Genomic DNA, 16,809 nt, shown 5'->3' on the forward strand with positions numbered 1-16,809 from the left:
CACAGGTTTTTTTTCTTCTTCTATGTACCAGGCATGCATGTTCCAGTCAAGTAAACACTGTACATATGTGTGGTGCTATGGTTGACTTGGCAACACTGCCATCTCATGGTGATCAGAGTAAAAAAGAACACATCGTTTTTTCCAAAACATCTTTATTAGACAATGTGTATTAATCAAGCAAGGCATGTTATCATCATCTTCCTCTGCCATATTAACTCAATCTATATACTGTCTCCTGTCAAAGCCTTCATCATTGCAATTATTGTATTAAAAATGCACATGCACTACGTAATGAGATCAACACAAGCTATTGTTGATTACAAAAAATCGAGCATAAAGCAACGTGATTTGGTTCCAGCTATCTTGTTAATGCTCTCATATATAAAAGAGAGTGACAGTTTGTGTTTAACTTGTGGAACTATAGTTTTCTTCAGCGTAGAAAACTCCTCTGACTGAAACATCACTTCTTGGAAAGGTTTTTATCAAAAGGGGTTGCATAAATTCCTCTCTGATCTTTTCAGTGGGGACTTATTCACTTTTCTTGTGGTCTATTTCTAGTCACTGAACCTCCAGAGAGCCGAGACTGTCTCCGAGCGAGGCTGAGATGCAGAAGAGATGGCAGATGGGTTCAACTTTTCTCTTGGTGTGTGAAAGGCATCCTCGCTCCCCCAAGGGCTAAAGTCGTGCCTCACGGCATTTTGAGCCTTTCTATAACTGGGCACCTTTCTGATCTTCCTCCCTCTCAGTGCCCCTCTCTGTGTCTGTTTGACAGCTCGGCTCCTTTCCACCTGCTTCCTCCTCCTCCTCCTCCTCCTCCCCACCCCTCTGGGTTTGACACCGGAGCACCAGAGCGGAACACCTCCCCAACCCTGATTCTCCAACCCGCTGCTTGCACTGCACCACAAAGATCCTGTAAAGCTCCAAGAGGACGACGAGGATGTTCTTGCAGGTGAAGAAGATCATGAGCTGGTTGAGCACCCGCTCTTGGACCATGAGGTAGAGCCGGTAGAGCAGAAACGGGCCATCTTGGAGTCCCACTGTCAGCAGCAAGCTCCACACTTCGCTGGAGCAGCAGGAGGAAGACGACAATGGAGCAGTGGGGCGGCGGGCGAGACCACCCGCACTCTTCTGCGGAGGCTCACCCTCTGGGAGTTGCGTCTGGGTCAGCACCAGAGGGAACTGCATGAGCGCCCAAGAGAAGAGGCCCAGGCCCATGTAGACAACCGTTTGGTTGGTTTTAACCTCGGGTTCCTTGAAGGTGTCAAAGATGTCCAGGATGTCGGCGCCCAGTCCCACATAGACCATGAGGAGCTGGGAGAGCTGGTCGCGGGACATGTCCCCCTTGGGCATCAGCCAGCGACCCAGAACCAACACTATGAGCATGGTCTGCTCCAGGCCAGCGACCCAGTTCTCCGGGTCCAGCTCCACGATGGCCTGGGTGATGGAAACAGCAATGTCTGGTTACGACAGAGGCGTTCGTCAAGTTCGACAATTAATTTTTCACAGTTTGTGTCACAGAGCAGGGAAATTTCCTTTGGATTGTCATTGGCTTTCCCCGATATTGCAATTACTTTTTGATCAATCACCCATAGACAGATATTATTTTAAATCTTGGTATGTGGTATGTGGAATCATCCATTCAACAAGACCTCTCCTCTCTATTCTTGCTGTAACTTGTGAGTCAGCTCCTCGTTGTGGCAAGGATCATTGAGTTTACCCTGACGGCACCCCTTGACGTTTCACAACATTACCGAAACACTACGTCTTCCACTTTCAAAAGCTGCCACCCAGCCTCGAGCACAGCCAAGGGGCAAAAAAGTTCCCAAATCCTACATGAAAGAGACTGCACTAAAATCACCCCAGAAGGGGTGAGATCTGAGAGTTTTTCAGAGCAGGAGCCTATCTGGACCTCATCTCACTGTGTCAATTACACATTTCCTGCAACTTATAGTTTATCCACCTCCTTGCTAGATTTAAATCTTATCTGATATCAGGTGTTGCTTTAATGTGGCTACGTGGAGGGTGAGGCGCGGAGGGCAGTTTTGTGGTGGGGCCCCTACCGCTGTGATCGGGATGCGAGCCAGCAAATGAAGCTCGGGGCCTGAGGAATTGTTGACAGGCAGCTTGGACTGCAGCAGGCTCAGCTCCAGGAACCAAATGGATGGGATGACAGTACTGAGGTAGAGGAAAACCATGGGAGAGAACCTAAAATTGGGCCACCAAAGGAGAGGGAGGGTGGTCGGGGAGGAAAGGTGGGGGTAGGTTATTTTTAGGGACATCCTTTTTTTTTTTATTTGCCACCCGCTTAAGAAGAAAGAGTCCCTATTTTTCTTCCAAAAGAAGCATTGAATTTCAGACTGCAATTATTCTCATCATATATGCAAATCCCTCTTGACAGTGCAAAGCCTTCTCCATGAGGAGAGAACTTCAAAGTAAGACTCAGTAAGAAAGAGAGAGGCCTGAAGAAAGCTTGTGCCTGTGGATGTTCACTGTATGTGTCAGAGCTACAGCGTTTGAATGAGACGCAGCTTGATGTTGAATGAGGTGTGACACTAAATGCTCATATCCTTTGGAGACTCGCGTAATAGAGGTTGGTGTCAGTTTATGTTTACTCAAGCCAAATTTTTTTTTTTTCAATCCAGCTGGACAGAAACGGCTTGAGCCAGCAGCAGCAGACATTTTCTCTGCCACTGGACAGGAGAACACTGTGACAGAGACGTGATGGCAGGCTCAGAACATAAGCTCAGAGAAAGACAGAGCAATAGCACCATGGAGGAATAGATTTGTTTTTGATAGACAGTGAAAGAGAGAACGAGCTGCAAAGGATAACAGAGAATTTAGTGGCAGAGAATATTATAGGCCGTACACAAGCTGCCTCTCACCCCCCTGAGCAGATGGGTTGTAAAGTGTTCAGAAGTTATTTACTCTCCTTCACAAAACAGGTTTACAAAGTCCTGCTCACAACACCTCAATCCTCATGTCACCGCTTTAGAAATAGAAAAAAAGATGGTTTGTACATGCTTAGTTAGCCTAAAAACACATTTTTGTTTATTATAGCTGAAGCAGATCCATGATCCTTTTTAGAGATATCTATATCTTCTGTGTCTCTTTGTAAAGAAGGAGAAATTTCCCCCACTGGAAATACTTCACTCAAGATATTTCGGACTACCTTTTTTTTATTTGTCTCTTGTGAGTCCCACAACTTTATGGAAGTGCAATACTAAACTGCTAAAGTACGGCGTCATTGAAATTGCTCTGCAGGTTGGTTAGGTAGAACGGATCATAGTATTATGTTATTAACATTGTGGTGTCAATGTCTGCAATCGATGCATGCAGATGTTTAGCCATTCTAGCAGTGTGGCTCTAGGGATGATAATGGTTTGTTGGTCGGTCGTTCCACCGCTTTGGTCCCAACCGAAATATTTCAACAAAAACTCAATGGATTGCTGTGAAATTTTGTCGAGGGATTTATAGACTGCAGATGATTAACCTAATCACTTTGGTGTTCCTCAGCTTTTCCTTTAGCAGGTACATTTTATACCTTCAAAACTATCGTCATCTCATCAGCCCAAGCTGTACTTTGTGTTTATTCCCAATAAGCAAATTGTAACATCCTAACAATCAGAATGATGGTTGGATGGACCTGTTAAATTGGCATTGTAAGACTTTTAGCATTTAGCTCAATGCACCTCTGTGCCACAATACAGCCTCAGAGACCCATTAGCATTGGCTACAGATGATGCAATATTTGAATGAAGGTCCAATTTTAGCCCAAAATGTCAGCCTAATCCTGATATTAACACTGTTGTGATCTAAATGTTACCATTTCCACTCTGCGTTTCGGGTGCACTTCAGAGTGACGGCCATTTCCACGCCCAGCAGAGCTACGCCCGTCAGCAGCAGCCAATAGAGTGGCTCCTCTTTAATGGCCACCACACGCCACACAGTCACCACCCCATGGACTGCAAACAGGAAGCGACTCAACAAAGCCAGCAGGATGTTCAGGAGACGGCACATCGTGCAACACAGAAAACCTGTAGAGAAGATAGTTTTATTGTCACTTGCTTTAAATGATGGAAAAATGTTTTTTTAAATCAAAATGTGTTGATTTGATACTGACTGAACCACTGACGTCCATTAACTTACAGTAAGTCAGATACAAGGACATATTAAGCCTATTGAATGATTAAGGGAAAATCCTATTTATATGCCACATTTGCACATTCTTGCAAGATTAATAAAAGCCGAAGCTTTTCCAGTATTTTTGCACAATTTCAACAAAACTTTTGTTTACAAGGTCTCAAAAGGCCTTCATGTTCTTTTGAATCTCATATAGTTTAACTGCAACACACTTAATGTCCAACAGTAAAGGCTTTTGCAGAGTATAGAATTGCCAAAGGCCAATTCAATTTGATTGCATTTTGCAATAAATTCAAACAATAAACTCACACAGAATTGTCAGTGTCAGGCAGCAAAAAACCAAACCAACCACGAACAATTTGTAAACAGTTATGTAACCGCCTGCCTCATTACATGTTATACGCCCAATTGAGCATTAATTATCAATAACTATTGCATAATATGTATGTGCAAACAGTCCTCGCTGTCAATTAGTCAGTTTAGGATAAAAGCTTCTGATCTTTGTGGGAATTCAAAGCAAGCAGTGATTAGTATGCAAATTAGAGAAACTGATCTGGAGTCAAAATTAAATAACTCCAGGAGGCTTTGCATGGGTTTTCTTAGATCTGATCTCTGGATCTCTGGATTATTGTGATGACTTGAGGACTTGAAAGCGGTTAAAAAGCATACCATTTAATCAATTCCGGCCAGGGACTTTTGTTGCAAATCATATCTTTCTCTTGTTCCCTATGTTTCCTGTTTGTTTCTGAACTGTCACCATGTAATTAAGACGAAATGTAAAAAAATTGAATAATAAAAAGGTTTGTAATGCTAATAAGGCACCTTTTGTAACAGGATTTATATTTGGAGACGTTTTTTCTAACACTGTACAGATGACGTACAGACCATTAATAATAACAACTTTTGTGTTGCCAGGTTGTGAAAGATCCTTTCCACATACTTTCAATAACATTTACTCATCATGTCACAACAAAACATCATCCAGTCAGCATTGTGGTCCCTTCAAAAAAAAATTCTGTTACTGTATATAAACGTAGTTTTTAAAGGACAGGGTTGCCACCCACAATAGAGCATATGGAGCCATACATGGTTTTTACTAGACAGCAATGAAATGTTAGTAAGTCCTTCATAAAGGGTCACAACTTTCTCACTAACAAGCCAAAAGCTAGTGAAAAGAAATGCATGTGGCTGGTGTCAGTACTTACTGGATACAATAAATAAATAAATAAAATAGGTACATATTATATATTTAGTTTGTCTTCATTTATAAAGACTCATAAAACAAATACATTTTTTATGATGTCTGTTTTGACAGGTCTATATGCCTTGAAGAGAATTCATGCTATATGTATGGTGCAGTTGCATGCAGTACAGACCTACAGTATAAGCTGGACTTCCGCCGAAAATGGTTGAGATCAGTTTCTTCGGTGTATTTCCCAAAAGTTCTCGGATGCTGCAGCAGTAGAAAATGTCAATACCAGAGCAGTCACACACTCTGACCCGGTCTGTCTGTCCTGTTTTGACTTTTAAATGACACCTCCAAGACCCACTGGACGTGTAGACATTTCAATGGTGTGTGTGTGTGTGTGTGTGTGTGTGTGTGTGTGTGTGTGTGTGTGTGTGCGTGTGTGCGTGCGTGCGTGCGTGCGTGCGTGTGTGTGTGTGTGTTCCTATGTGTGACTGCTGTTCAATTCCACTTGTGCAGAGTATCAGTGAGCTGTAGTTGTGTCCCACAAGTGTGTCTCCGTCCCCTCTGTGCCATTGTAGCAGATAGCGTTTCCTGCCCTCTGCGCCCACATCTTCATCGCCATCAGTCATGATGTCATCTCTCCTGGACCAGAACAAAGTTATCTCCCTGGGAGAAGCCGGCCTGTCGCGCTCCCTGTTCAGAGAGCACCCAGCCCTGCCCAGATCCCACCCATGCCTGCACTGCCTCTGCACTGTTTGCCCTGATAACAGCTTCGCTCCCTGGCGACTCATGGAGCACAAAAACATGGAGCAACAAGAGGTATTGGAGATGCCGATGCCCCCCTGAGCAGTCACTATAGGAATTTGTTGTTATGGCTGCTGCGTCAGAATGAGGACTCTGCGTGGGCCAATGCTGTCCAGGAACTTCAATCCACTAAACTCCTAAAGTGGAACAATAAATATGTTTACAGCCTGCTACAAAAAGGGTTTTTGTTCTCTATAGCTAATTCCTCCATCCATGACAACTGTACGGGAGAGGTTCATTTTTATTTTATTTTATTTTAAATTATATTACGGCTTAAAGTTAGGCATAATTGAAGATGTGGCCACTTTGAATGATGTACCAGGTGGCTAGCTGCTAGCTGTCTGCTCTGCCGTGTCACCATTTTTTGATTAGCCGCGAGTTAGGCTGTGTTGTCACTGCCAAAACCTATTGCTGACGTCACAGTCTTTGAGGGACGGGCTGTCAGTGTTGCCGACTTGGGGACTTTCTCAGAAGATTTAGCGACTTTTGGAGCTAGCGCTACTTTCATTTGAAAAGAGTTAGCAACACTGGGCTTTGGTTTTTCTATTGGATAATTTTTTTAAATCTACTATTGCCGGTTTCTCCAATGTTACCTACCCTAGCTTTTAGGTGTGTCCAGACTAAATGCAAAGCAGATTTTAGAGGTGGCATAATTGCATATGACGTCAATGAACAGACGAGTATTTCTTCTGTGTGGTGTGCATCGAGGCAAAAACATGTCAGTGAGAGGTGAAAATGTTTGAGCGAAAAATTCACATTTTATCTTGAGGCTTTATGGCTCCAGTGTTCAAACATATGGAGACGAGAAGAAAGGGGAGGTGTGGAGAGAAAAAAGCGACAGAGAGAAGTTTTGAGATCAGTCAGTGTCTGACTCTGAGCTATCATCACAACACACTCCACACACATTTGTTGTGTACAGCTCTAGCTAACACCTATACGTTTAGTACATTGGCTGCAAATAGACATAGACTGCTAAAATACTGTAAAATTTGGTGCAGTCTGAACCCATTTTAAGAGCATTGTCGGTGAGTGGTGAATGAGACATACTGGCCAGATTTCTATTAATTTATGTGCAGTGGCAGAAAATACGGGTGTGCATATTTGGGTGGTAGATGTAAGGCTGCATGTAATACACTCAAGGCATTCTGGAGTTCATGCCTCATTAACTAGTTATGTTATCAATCATCTGCCCCAAACCGTAACCTTACCATACTGTAGTTGCAATGCACAGATATTGGAGAATTAAATTATTTAAAAACATTTAAAAACAGGTGAGTATTAACAAGTTGACGAGTGACCAAAATAGGAGCGGGACATTTTACAGTTGAAAAACAAAACAAGTGAATACACTGTGTACTGTGTTTCTAAATGTCCCAGACATTTCTTTGTATTTCTGTATTGCAGTTTCTTGTTTTTCAGCCATCAGACTCTTGTTGGAATATGTTTGTGCAAAGACCCTGACCTTTTCTATAGTCCCATTGTTAGGTCAGGATTTTCCTTTGTCCATGTCCATGAAAAACTATTGTGAGAACTAACCATGACATTTATGGAATATGAATGGTCCCCAGTGAATGAATTCTAATGCTTTAGGTGACCTTGAGACCTTTCCTCTAGAGACACCATCAGGTAAATAAAATGTCCCCTTGTAGACAGGAAATATCACAATCTAACGGTCGGTTTGCTATGACATTTATCTTCGTGGCTGTCAGAGAAACTCTACATGTTAGCTGCTTTATGGTTCCCCCCTCATACTAAACTTTATCTCTATTATAGGTAAGCTTCTTAAAATAGCATAACACCCATATATTTGGTGGATGTAGCATTAGACTTTCAAACTTGTTTAAGATGTATTATACAATATCTTCTAATTGGATCAAAATTAGAACGCGGTAAGACAAGACACCTGAGAGTGCAGCAATTATCAAAAAGGCAATACTGTGATGTTGAATGAAAACTAGGTCATTCTTTGACTGTGAAGCTGCAGTGCTTTCTCATCCATAACTTTCCCCAAATCAATTTCCAAGTTCATACAAAGGACAGGCAAGAGTCTAAAATTATTCATAAGAGCACAAATCTTGACCTCTCTCAGTTGGACATACCTTCTTGTTGAAATAATATTCCCAAATTTTTTGCATTGACAAGTTTTTCATCTCCCACAAGGGATTTCAGCATTTCTTTTCTTTTAATCACACCCAAGATTTGGATTTTAGATTGAAGTGACCATTTGAAGCAGGAGAAAGAGAGAGAGAGAGACACACACAGGTACTGTCGTGGAGGAAGTCCTTTAATAGTGAGGAAAAAGGCAGAACTGGCAGAAGGAGATAAGACACCCCAGACGGTGTCCTGAACGAAAAATGAATTGAAAAGAAAATGGGTGGAGGACCAAAGGCGGGAGAGGAAGAGAGGGGGTGGCGATGGTGCGGGAGGAGGGTGAGTGAGTTATCAGCCATGCAGAATAGTAGGACACCTCATCTTGTTATCCTTCTGGTTTGGGCGGCGCTTTTTGCTTTTCGAGATAACAGGCGGTTCGCTCCAGATTGTTGCTTTTGAGTTAGTTAAGCCGACTATGCTTATTTGCGAGAAGTGCGCTTGTGGTCAGTGCTGCAGGTGTTCGAGCACAATATGTGGTTTTGGTGTCCCGTGTTGAGTTTGTTTAACAGCATGACATGTGTAGATCTGGATTGTTGGCTAAACTGTGTTCACTGTTTATGTGATCCTCCTCAACAGGCAACACAGTCCTTTGCGTTTATACAGCACTTTTCTCTATTTCTATTTAAATATATTAAGTCCTGTTAATACGTTTTAAACTCATAACTACTTCCATTACTACCATATTTCCATATTCACAGGCCATAGCAGTTCATTTCGTCTGAAGTATTTATTTATTTATTTATTTTTAACTGAGGCCTGCAGTATATTTTCGCTGCACCAGTCTGCCAGCATTGAAGTGGTACAACTCCAGCAGTTTCTTATATACAGCCCTGGATGGCAGCCATTCGCACAGACCTGCTGCCTCCTCTTCACATGGTGTACGCCACCCAGTAGATCACGTTCACCACGGCGAAAGTGAAAGGGAACACGGCCCTGGCGTAGATGTCGATGGTGTCGGCATCAATGGGCTTGCACACGCACTTGGAACAGCATTTCTTCTCCTCCGTGCTCTCCTCCGGCTGCCTGGACCTTCTCCTCCTCGGCTCAGCCTCCTCGCTGCCGCCCTCCCCGGGGATTTCACTGCTGGAGCGCTGGGGCCGTCCGTGGCGGTTGGAAATCATTACGCCCTGGTTCATGCCGGTGACCGACAGGGAAAACAGAACCATGGCCTGTTTGCCGTTCTTCACAATGGACTGTGGGGAGACAGAGAGAGAGGCGTGTAAGCACTTTCTGAGGCTTTACATGCTAGAGTTCAGTTTTGGGTCGCTCAGCATCAAATATTTGACGAATCAGGCAAAAGTGTCCGTTAGCTAATCTGCCTCCTGATGGACTAGACAAATTATTAAACCCTGCTAAACATCAAAAGAAAAGTTTGTTTTATAATTTCAGAATTACATCATCCACTCTTTTCATCATTACAAATCCTAATAGATAACAGAATAACCCCCTACACTTTTTGTTAAATCACATCTTACATTTTTTTGCACTGTGCTACTGGATCACTTCAAATCACATCACACTCATTTTACTTTATCATATTAGTACTTGGAATTTTGTATTAGCAAATTTATTAAATCTAAAGAATTGTCATTTGTAACTTTTTGCATTTAAAACAGAGCTGCCCCTGAAACAAGGCAGATTAGGTAAATCCTCAGGTCTTGATTTTTAGAGGAAGCTATGGTTTATTCAATGGTGGAGGAAGTATTTAGATCCTTTAATAAAGTAAAGATACAAATGCTAAACATGCTAAAAGTACTCTGTTACAAGTGACAGTCATGCATTTAAATAGTTACAAATGGTTTTGTATGAAAAATTACTCAAACCTTGTTCAAATAAGTTGCCCTTATAGGCAAATTCTTTATATTTCCTGTGCAAAATTTTTTTGTAAACTAGTCATTAAAGCTCACAAATAAATGTAGTGGAGTAAAAATACAATGTTTCCCTCTGAAATGTAGTGGAGTAGAAGCAGAAATTGGTGTGAAAAGAAAGGACTAAAGTAAAGTAAGTACCTAAAAATTTTACTTACGTTCCACCTCTGTTGTTTTTATATCATTGGTAGGTTTTTATAGTCTCTGTAATTTTACCCTCATCAACAATGCATGCTGGGTCTCCACACATTTTCAATCACTGTACGTTTCAATGTCACTCGCTTCAATCATCTTGTCATGTTTTTGTCCTCATTTTTCTTGTGTTGTCAGAATATAAGCAGATTTTGCTTACGCTTTCTATTATTTCATTTGATTTGATCCATGTCCTATTCTGAAGGTGTACCTCAGTAAGATGTATATCAACAGTAAAGCAAACAGACAGTATGATGAGAGTCACTATTACTCCCTGAAGGGAGATCTTCTATTCCCCCATTATGCTCTATAGAGATGCATTGTCTTGCTGAAGGTCAGTGGGATGGCTGCTTGTCAACAGCGGAGTTTGAAGTGCCAGCACAGGTCTATGTTAGAAAGGCGTACTCATTACTCACAACACTCCCCTCCCTGGAGTTCCACATTGTGATCTGCTGATGGGAGTACATGACAGGAGTGATTTTCTCACCTCAGAGCTGAGCTTGTTGGCCTTCACCTTGGCCTTCTCTTTGAGTCTGTAGTCAGCATTGTAGTGAGCGAAGGCGTACTCGATGAGTGCCGCGAACACAAACACGTAGCAGATCCAGAAATAGACGTCTAATGCCTTGATGGCTGACGCCCGAGGCAGGGAGGAGCGGGCACTTACCATCAGCGTGGTCATGGTGAGCACGGTTGTGATCCCTGTGGAAACAACGTGGGCGCAACGTGTCAGATTATGGTTATTATTTTGGGTTTTAGCCATACTTGCACCACTGTGCCCAAGTACAGCTGCACAGAGCCGCTAGCATGGCCTCTTTGTCTCATTAACAGACCACATATGAGGACTTTAGCAGCCCAGTGGTCATTTTACATCATAGCGGTGATGATCATCATCATCACTTTCTTCACAGGTCACAATACTGGATGGGAACATCACTTGATGGTTTTGTTGCTATCAGCATTGGTGACACTTCAGCAATAAATCCCAATAACATCTGGCCAGATGTCAAGCCCCGATTTCCACTTTCTACACATTAAATATCTAATAGGCATATTGCCATGAAATTTACTGAGGATAATATGCTCCTCGGAGTAGACACGTGGACATTTAATGAGCTTTTCTCTAACGCTACTGTCAAAACAAAAAGTCAACATGGTACACAACATTTCTCACTAACTGAGAGATTGCCATGAAAACTGAAAGTATATTTTGACTTTTGTCTTTTCTCTAGTGCCAGCACCAGCATGCACTTGACATTTGTACCACTGGTGAGGCTCTAAGAATAGCAAAATGGTCAGTATTGTTCAGTACGTTGTTGTTGTTACTGAAAGTTCAATGTCTGCCTGAGCAAGCTGTTCCATCCTAGCACAGTAAAACATTGCATGGTTTAACCTTTCTACAGATGAATGAGCACCAACTTTGATTTAAGTCCCACCTTTTAAAAATGAATTTTAAAAGTTAAAACAGACCTCATCAAACTATTACCAACCTAAGGATACACGAGCAGGGACTGCTGTTTGGCTGATCCAGAAGGACACCCAGGACATGGCGACCAGTAAAATGGAAGGCATGTATGACTGGATGATGTAGACGCCTCGATTACGTCTCAGCTCGAAGCGGAGGCTGAGCCTCGGAAATCGTCCCGCTGGGAAGCAGAAAACAGACACTGTTTTTAATTGCTTCTCTGTGTTTAGGAAATTAGCACAATGTTTAATTGCTTTACTGTTATTTTAGAATGGCTATCTGCTCACTTGTGCCCCTGGTGGCAAAGCTCTGAGATGCCGGACATAAAAGAAGTGCTGCATACATTTTCCCAGCAGCAACTCCTATCATCTCTTAAACCTCCTGCCTGGCTCAGCAGCAAGCCTGACTTGATTCATTCCTTCTATGCATAGAATATGACCAGAGCAGTGCTTCAAGTTAAAATAGAAATCTTGCTTCAAAAAGAATCTGAGTCTTCCAACGCAAGAGGCAAGACCAATTGAAAACCCCAAATCGTACATAATGCATAAAACACTCACTCAAATGCAAGGAGCTATCAGACTGACTCTACTGGAGCTAACCTTGACAACAAGAAAAACAAAGGAAAGCAAGATGGATGCTCACCAGATTTGAAGTTCATCATCTCAGTGACAAACCGATAGTCTGTGATGGTGAACTGGGAGAGCTCTAGTTTGTCCAGGCCGTGGATGTGTTTCTGACTCTCTGACCAGTGGTACACAATGTCCTCTGAGGAGTAGCCATCTAGAAAGAGAACATATTATCAGTCCAACCTACAATGATGTAGGAATGTGAAGGTAGAAGTAGTTATGGATAAAGCTTGTAACCAGGCGGCAACCTCCGGGAATGAACAGTGAAGCCAATGCGGACGTGCCTTAAACTTGCATTCTTTCTAAGGGCCAGCAAGGAGCTACTCCTCTGGTTGCAAAAATAATTAGGGCCCGAGCACACCGACAACGTCGGGCCAGCGAAGGCCCTATTGAAATTGTATGGGGTATTATTAGGGCCCGAGCCACCGACAACGTCGGGCCAGCGAAGGCCCTATTGAAATTCTATGGGGTATTATTAGGGCCCGAGCCACCGACAACGTCGGGCCAGCGAAGGCCCTATTGGGATTCTAATGTTTATTATTAGGGCCTGAGCCATCGACAACGTCGGGCCAGCGAAGGCCCTATTGAAATTCTATGGGGTATTATTATTATTAGGGCCCGAGCCACCGACAACGTCGGGCCAGCGAAGGCCCTATTGAAATTCTATGGGGTATTATTATTATTAGGGCCTGAGCCACCGACAACGTCGGGCCAGCGAAGGCCCTATTGAGATTGTATGGGGTATTATTAGGGCCCAAGCCACCGACAACGTCGGGCCAGCGAAGGCCCTATTGAGATTGTATGGGGTATTATTAGGGCCCGAGCCACCGACAACGTCGGGCCAGCGAAGGCCCGATTGAAATTCTATGGGGTATTATTAGGGCCCGAGCACCGACGTAGTCGGAGCGGAGGACCTGTTGTTATTCTAATGTTTTTTATTATTATTATTATTATTATTATTATTATTAGGGCCCGAGCACCGACGTAGTCGGAGCGGAGGACCTATTGTTATTCTAATGTTTTTTATTATTATTATTATTATTATTATTATTATTATTATTATTATTATTATCGTACCAGTTTCATCGCAAAAAGGAGGTGCTTGGGATACTGGGAATCTTTTGAAATTTGGCACAAAATTCAATCGTGGTGAAAATTCCAGTATTATTGGGGTGTCCAATATTTGCATGACATTTTGGCTCGATAGCGTCCCCTACAGAGTAGCCCCAACTTTGGGTTTCACCTAGCTGTATGAAATTTGGTAGGTATGTGGAACGTGATGGGACGTACAAAAAAGTCAAAAGGAGGTATATCCTAAACCAAACAGGAAGTCGGCCATTTTGAATTTTATGACGTTTTTGGACCGTTTCAAGGCGCCGTACTTTAACAAACTCCTCCTAGAGATTAAACCCGATTGCCTTCAGATTTGGTCAGTATGCTCTTGAGACCTTGGCAGTGAAACGATACTCAAAGATCAAAAAGTTATCGAACTATGTGTCCGTGGCGTGGCGGCAAAAAAACACCATTCGCCATGAAACAGGAAGTTGTTGTAACTCGGCTGTACATTGCCTAATCTGCTCCAAATTTCTCAGATGTCATAACATCCTGACCCTGAACACATGTATATGACAATTTAGAATCATAGTAATAGCGCCACCTAGTGGCAACAGGAAGTCATAGGTTGTGTACTTTGACACCCTACTGCTCACAGATTAATCGGATCCCTCTCAAATTTTGTCACAAAAGCCTTAACACCTTGATAATGCTTCATTGTGAAAATTGTAGGAAGTTGTCGAAGCGTGGCGACGTGGCGGCTCTGCAAATTTCGATCCTTCGCCACGAACGAATAAACTGATGTAACTCGACTCTGCATCATCAGATCTTTACCAGATTTCACATGTTTGATTAAACTCCAGGCCTGAAGACATCTGCAAGCCAATTTTGAATCATAGTCATAGCGCCACCTACTGGCAACAGTAAGTTAAAGTCTTTATACTTTGGCTTGTTTCTCTTAGTTGGAAAATCAGATCAACATCAAATTTGTTCCACACAAATGTAAGAAGTTCATAATGCCAGTTCTCTAAGCTTTTGATGTTTCGTCGAACGCCGTTGCCGTGGTAACGCAGTCTTCGCAGTGAAAAACGATGGTCATTTGGAGAGGTTAAAAAAGCTCGAAACACAAGCAAACTTGACACACAGATCACAAGGCCAAAATGTAGTTCTATAATATGATTTAATTCAATCAGAGTGTTAAATCGGCTCAATAGCGCCCCCTACAAAATTTCGACGAAGCAGCCCTCGCAGTACGTTTCACATAGATTAACAAAATTTGGTAGGCACATGTATCACATGTGGACTTAAATAAAAGTCTCTTGGGGCCATGCCCTAAACCCAACCGGAAGTCAGCCATTTTGAAATTTGTATGAATTTCTAGTGTCGTTTTAGACATTTCCAGGGGCTCTACTTTAACGAACTCCTCCTAGGGAATTAATCAGATCGACTTCAAATTTGGTCAGTACAATCTAAAGACCTTTGTGATGAAAAGTTACTCAAAGGTTGTTGTTTCGTGAAAGGCCGTTGCCGTGGCGACGCATTCTTCGCCACGAAAAACAAAAGTGTTTTTGAGGGGCTAAAAATGCTCAAAACGTAACCAAACTTGTCAAACACATTTAAAATCCTGAATGTAGTTATCTGATGTGATTTTAATGCTTCAGAGCGGCAAGTTGGCTCGATAGTGCCCCCTACAATTTTTTGACGATGCAGCCCTCGCAGTACGTTTCACCTAGCTGTATAAAATTTGGTAAGCAGATGTATCACATGTAGACTTAACAAAAAGTCTTAGGGGTTCATGCTCTAAACCCAACCGGAAGTCAGCTATTTTGAATTTTGTATGAATTTCTCCTGTTTTTTCCATTTCCATGTGCTGTACTACAAACTCCTCCTAGGGAATTAATCCGATCAACTTAGAATTTGGTCAGAACAATCTAAAGACCGTAGCGATTAAAAGTTACTAAAAGCTTGAGGTTTCATCAAACAACATGGACTTGGTGTAGCAGCCATTTTACATGGTTCGCCATCATCCACCAAGCTGTTGTAACTCAACTGTACTTTGACAAAACTGTCCCAAACTTGACATGCTTGATTACCGTCATGATTTTATGACTTTTGCATGCCAATATTAACTCATAGTCATAGCAGCACCTACTGGCAACCACAGAAGTAAGCAGGATTCTTTAATTACAGCAGCCCAAACACTGAATTTATTTAAAGGGTTCGTGTGCACACCATGAGAAAAAGACTTCTCTGATCTAAATATGTGCAAACTAAGATGCATGGAGAGCAAAAGTTAGACAACAGTGGTTCTCAAACCATGTCAGTGGGCATTAGTATAAATGATCAGTCCAGAGCTTCTACTCGAGAATCAGAATAAATGTTGCAATGAATGCTTCACACTACAATCTAAAGTTACAGAAGAGCTTAAAATGAAAACAGTGTTAAATTAAAGTGTTCAAGTAAAAGCAAATGACACTGCTGTTCTGTTAACTTTCATGTAAGTCCAAATACAATCAGCAGGACACTGCAGGGAGTTGAACCCCATCCCAGTAAACTGACAGTTTGTTATGTTTCAAACATTGAAGCGCATTCACGCACATTCATTTTCTTAATGATCTTAACAGGCTTACATCTATGATTGTATTGGGGGTACACTTAAAAACATTTGAGGCTTAAGACCTGGCAACATGATCTTGCTACGCTGCTTGTCGACGCAGGAAAAATCATCTAACTCGTGCACACAGTGTATGACGGTTACAGAAATGCATGGCTGCGTCAACCAGAGTCCTGCCAGTACCCTCGACATGAAGTTGCGAGGGCCCGATCAATGCTGCTTGCAGCTTTAATTATTATTCTGATTTTTATTTTTGTACTTTGGGCGCATATTTGGGATACTTGCCATGCATGAAAACTCACCAAATTTTGCAGACTTGTCAGGCCTGGTGAATATAGAGGTATGATATAGGTTTCATATATGTGTGAAAAGAAATGGCTCTCTAGCGCCCCCTCAAATTTGGACCGGCGATGCCCCTCGGCCAGTATGTCCGATTTACTCGAAATTCAAAACACATGTCCAGATTCACTAGCTCTACAAAAAAGCCTCTCAGACCCCTAATCTACGCCTGGAAAAATTTTCCGCCATCTTGAATTTTGTGAAAAACACATTTTTGAGAACTCCTCCTACACACTTGGTCTGATTGCTACCATATTTTCCGTAGATCATTATTGGATCAAGATCACATGAAGTTATTAAAAGCTTGTTGATATCTTAAAGCGTTTAGAAGATACGGACCAATGAACTTCTTGGGGCGTGGCTTGTTTTTC

At 42.3% G+C, this 16,809-nt stretch overlaps 2 protein-coding genes across 3 annotated transcripts in view; both read right to left on the reverse strand.

Annotated features, from left to right (window-relative positions):
- Nucleotides 1-219: 219 nt before the first annotated feature.
- On the reverse strand, nucleotides 220-5,550 carry LOC137889628 (transmembrane protein 26). The gene is given in 7 exon segments (XM_068733575.1): nucleotides 220-576; nucleotides 579-626; nucleotides 629-702; nucleotides 705-1,434; nucleotides 2,061-2,205; nucleotides 3,824-4,034; nucleotides 5,517-5,550. Coding segments are annotated over 6 exon segments (1,239 nt in total). The 5' UTR covers nucleotides 4,018-4,034; nucleotides 5,517-5,550; the 3' UTR covers nucleotides 220-528.
- A 2,849-nt stretch (nucleotides 5,551-8,399) lies between these two features.
- gabrd (gamma-aminobutyric acid type A receptor subunit delta) overlaps nucleotides 8,400-16,809 on the reverse strand; it is a 28,373-nt gene continuing 19,963 nt past the window's right edge. For both annotated transcript variants that reach the window (XM_068732584.1, XM_068732583.1), the window contains exons 6-9: nucleotides 12,449-12,586; nucleotides 11,832-11,987; nucleotides 10,832-11,043; nucleotides 8,400-9,477 (exon numbers count right to left, since the gene is read on the reverse strand). In XM_068732584.1, the coding sequence (XP_068588685.1) occupies nucleotides 9,154-9,477; nucleotides 10,832-11,043; nucleotides 11,832-11,987; nucleotides 12,449-12,586 (830 nt within the window). In that variant the 3' untranslated portion in view covers nucleotides 8,400-9,153. The remainder of the gene's footprint in view (nucleotides 9,478-10,831; nucleotides 11,044-11,831; nucleotides 11,988-12,448; nucleotides 12,587-16,809) is intronic.

Source organism: Cebidichthys violaceus, unplaced genomic scaffold, assembly GCF_023349555.1.
Source record: "Cebidichthys violaceus isolate CVI_PGR_0920_01 unplaced genomic scaffold, fCebVio1.0.p SCAF_6, whole genome shotgun sequence".
In the NCBI taxonomy this organism is placed as follows: domain Eukaryota; kingdom Metazoa; phylum Chordata; class Actinopteri; order Perciformes; family Stichaeidae; genus Cebidichthys; species Cebidichthys violaceus.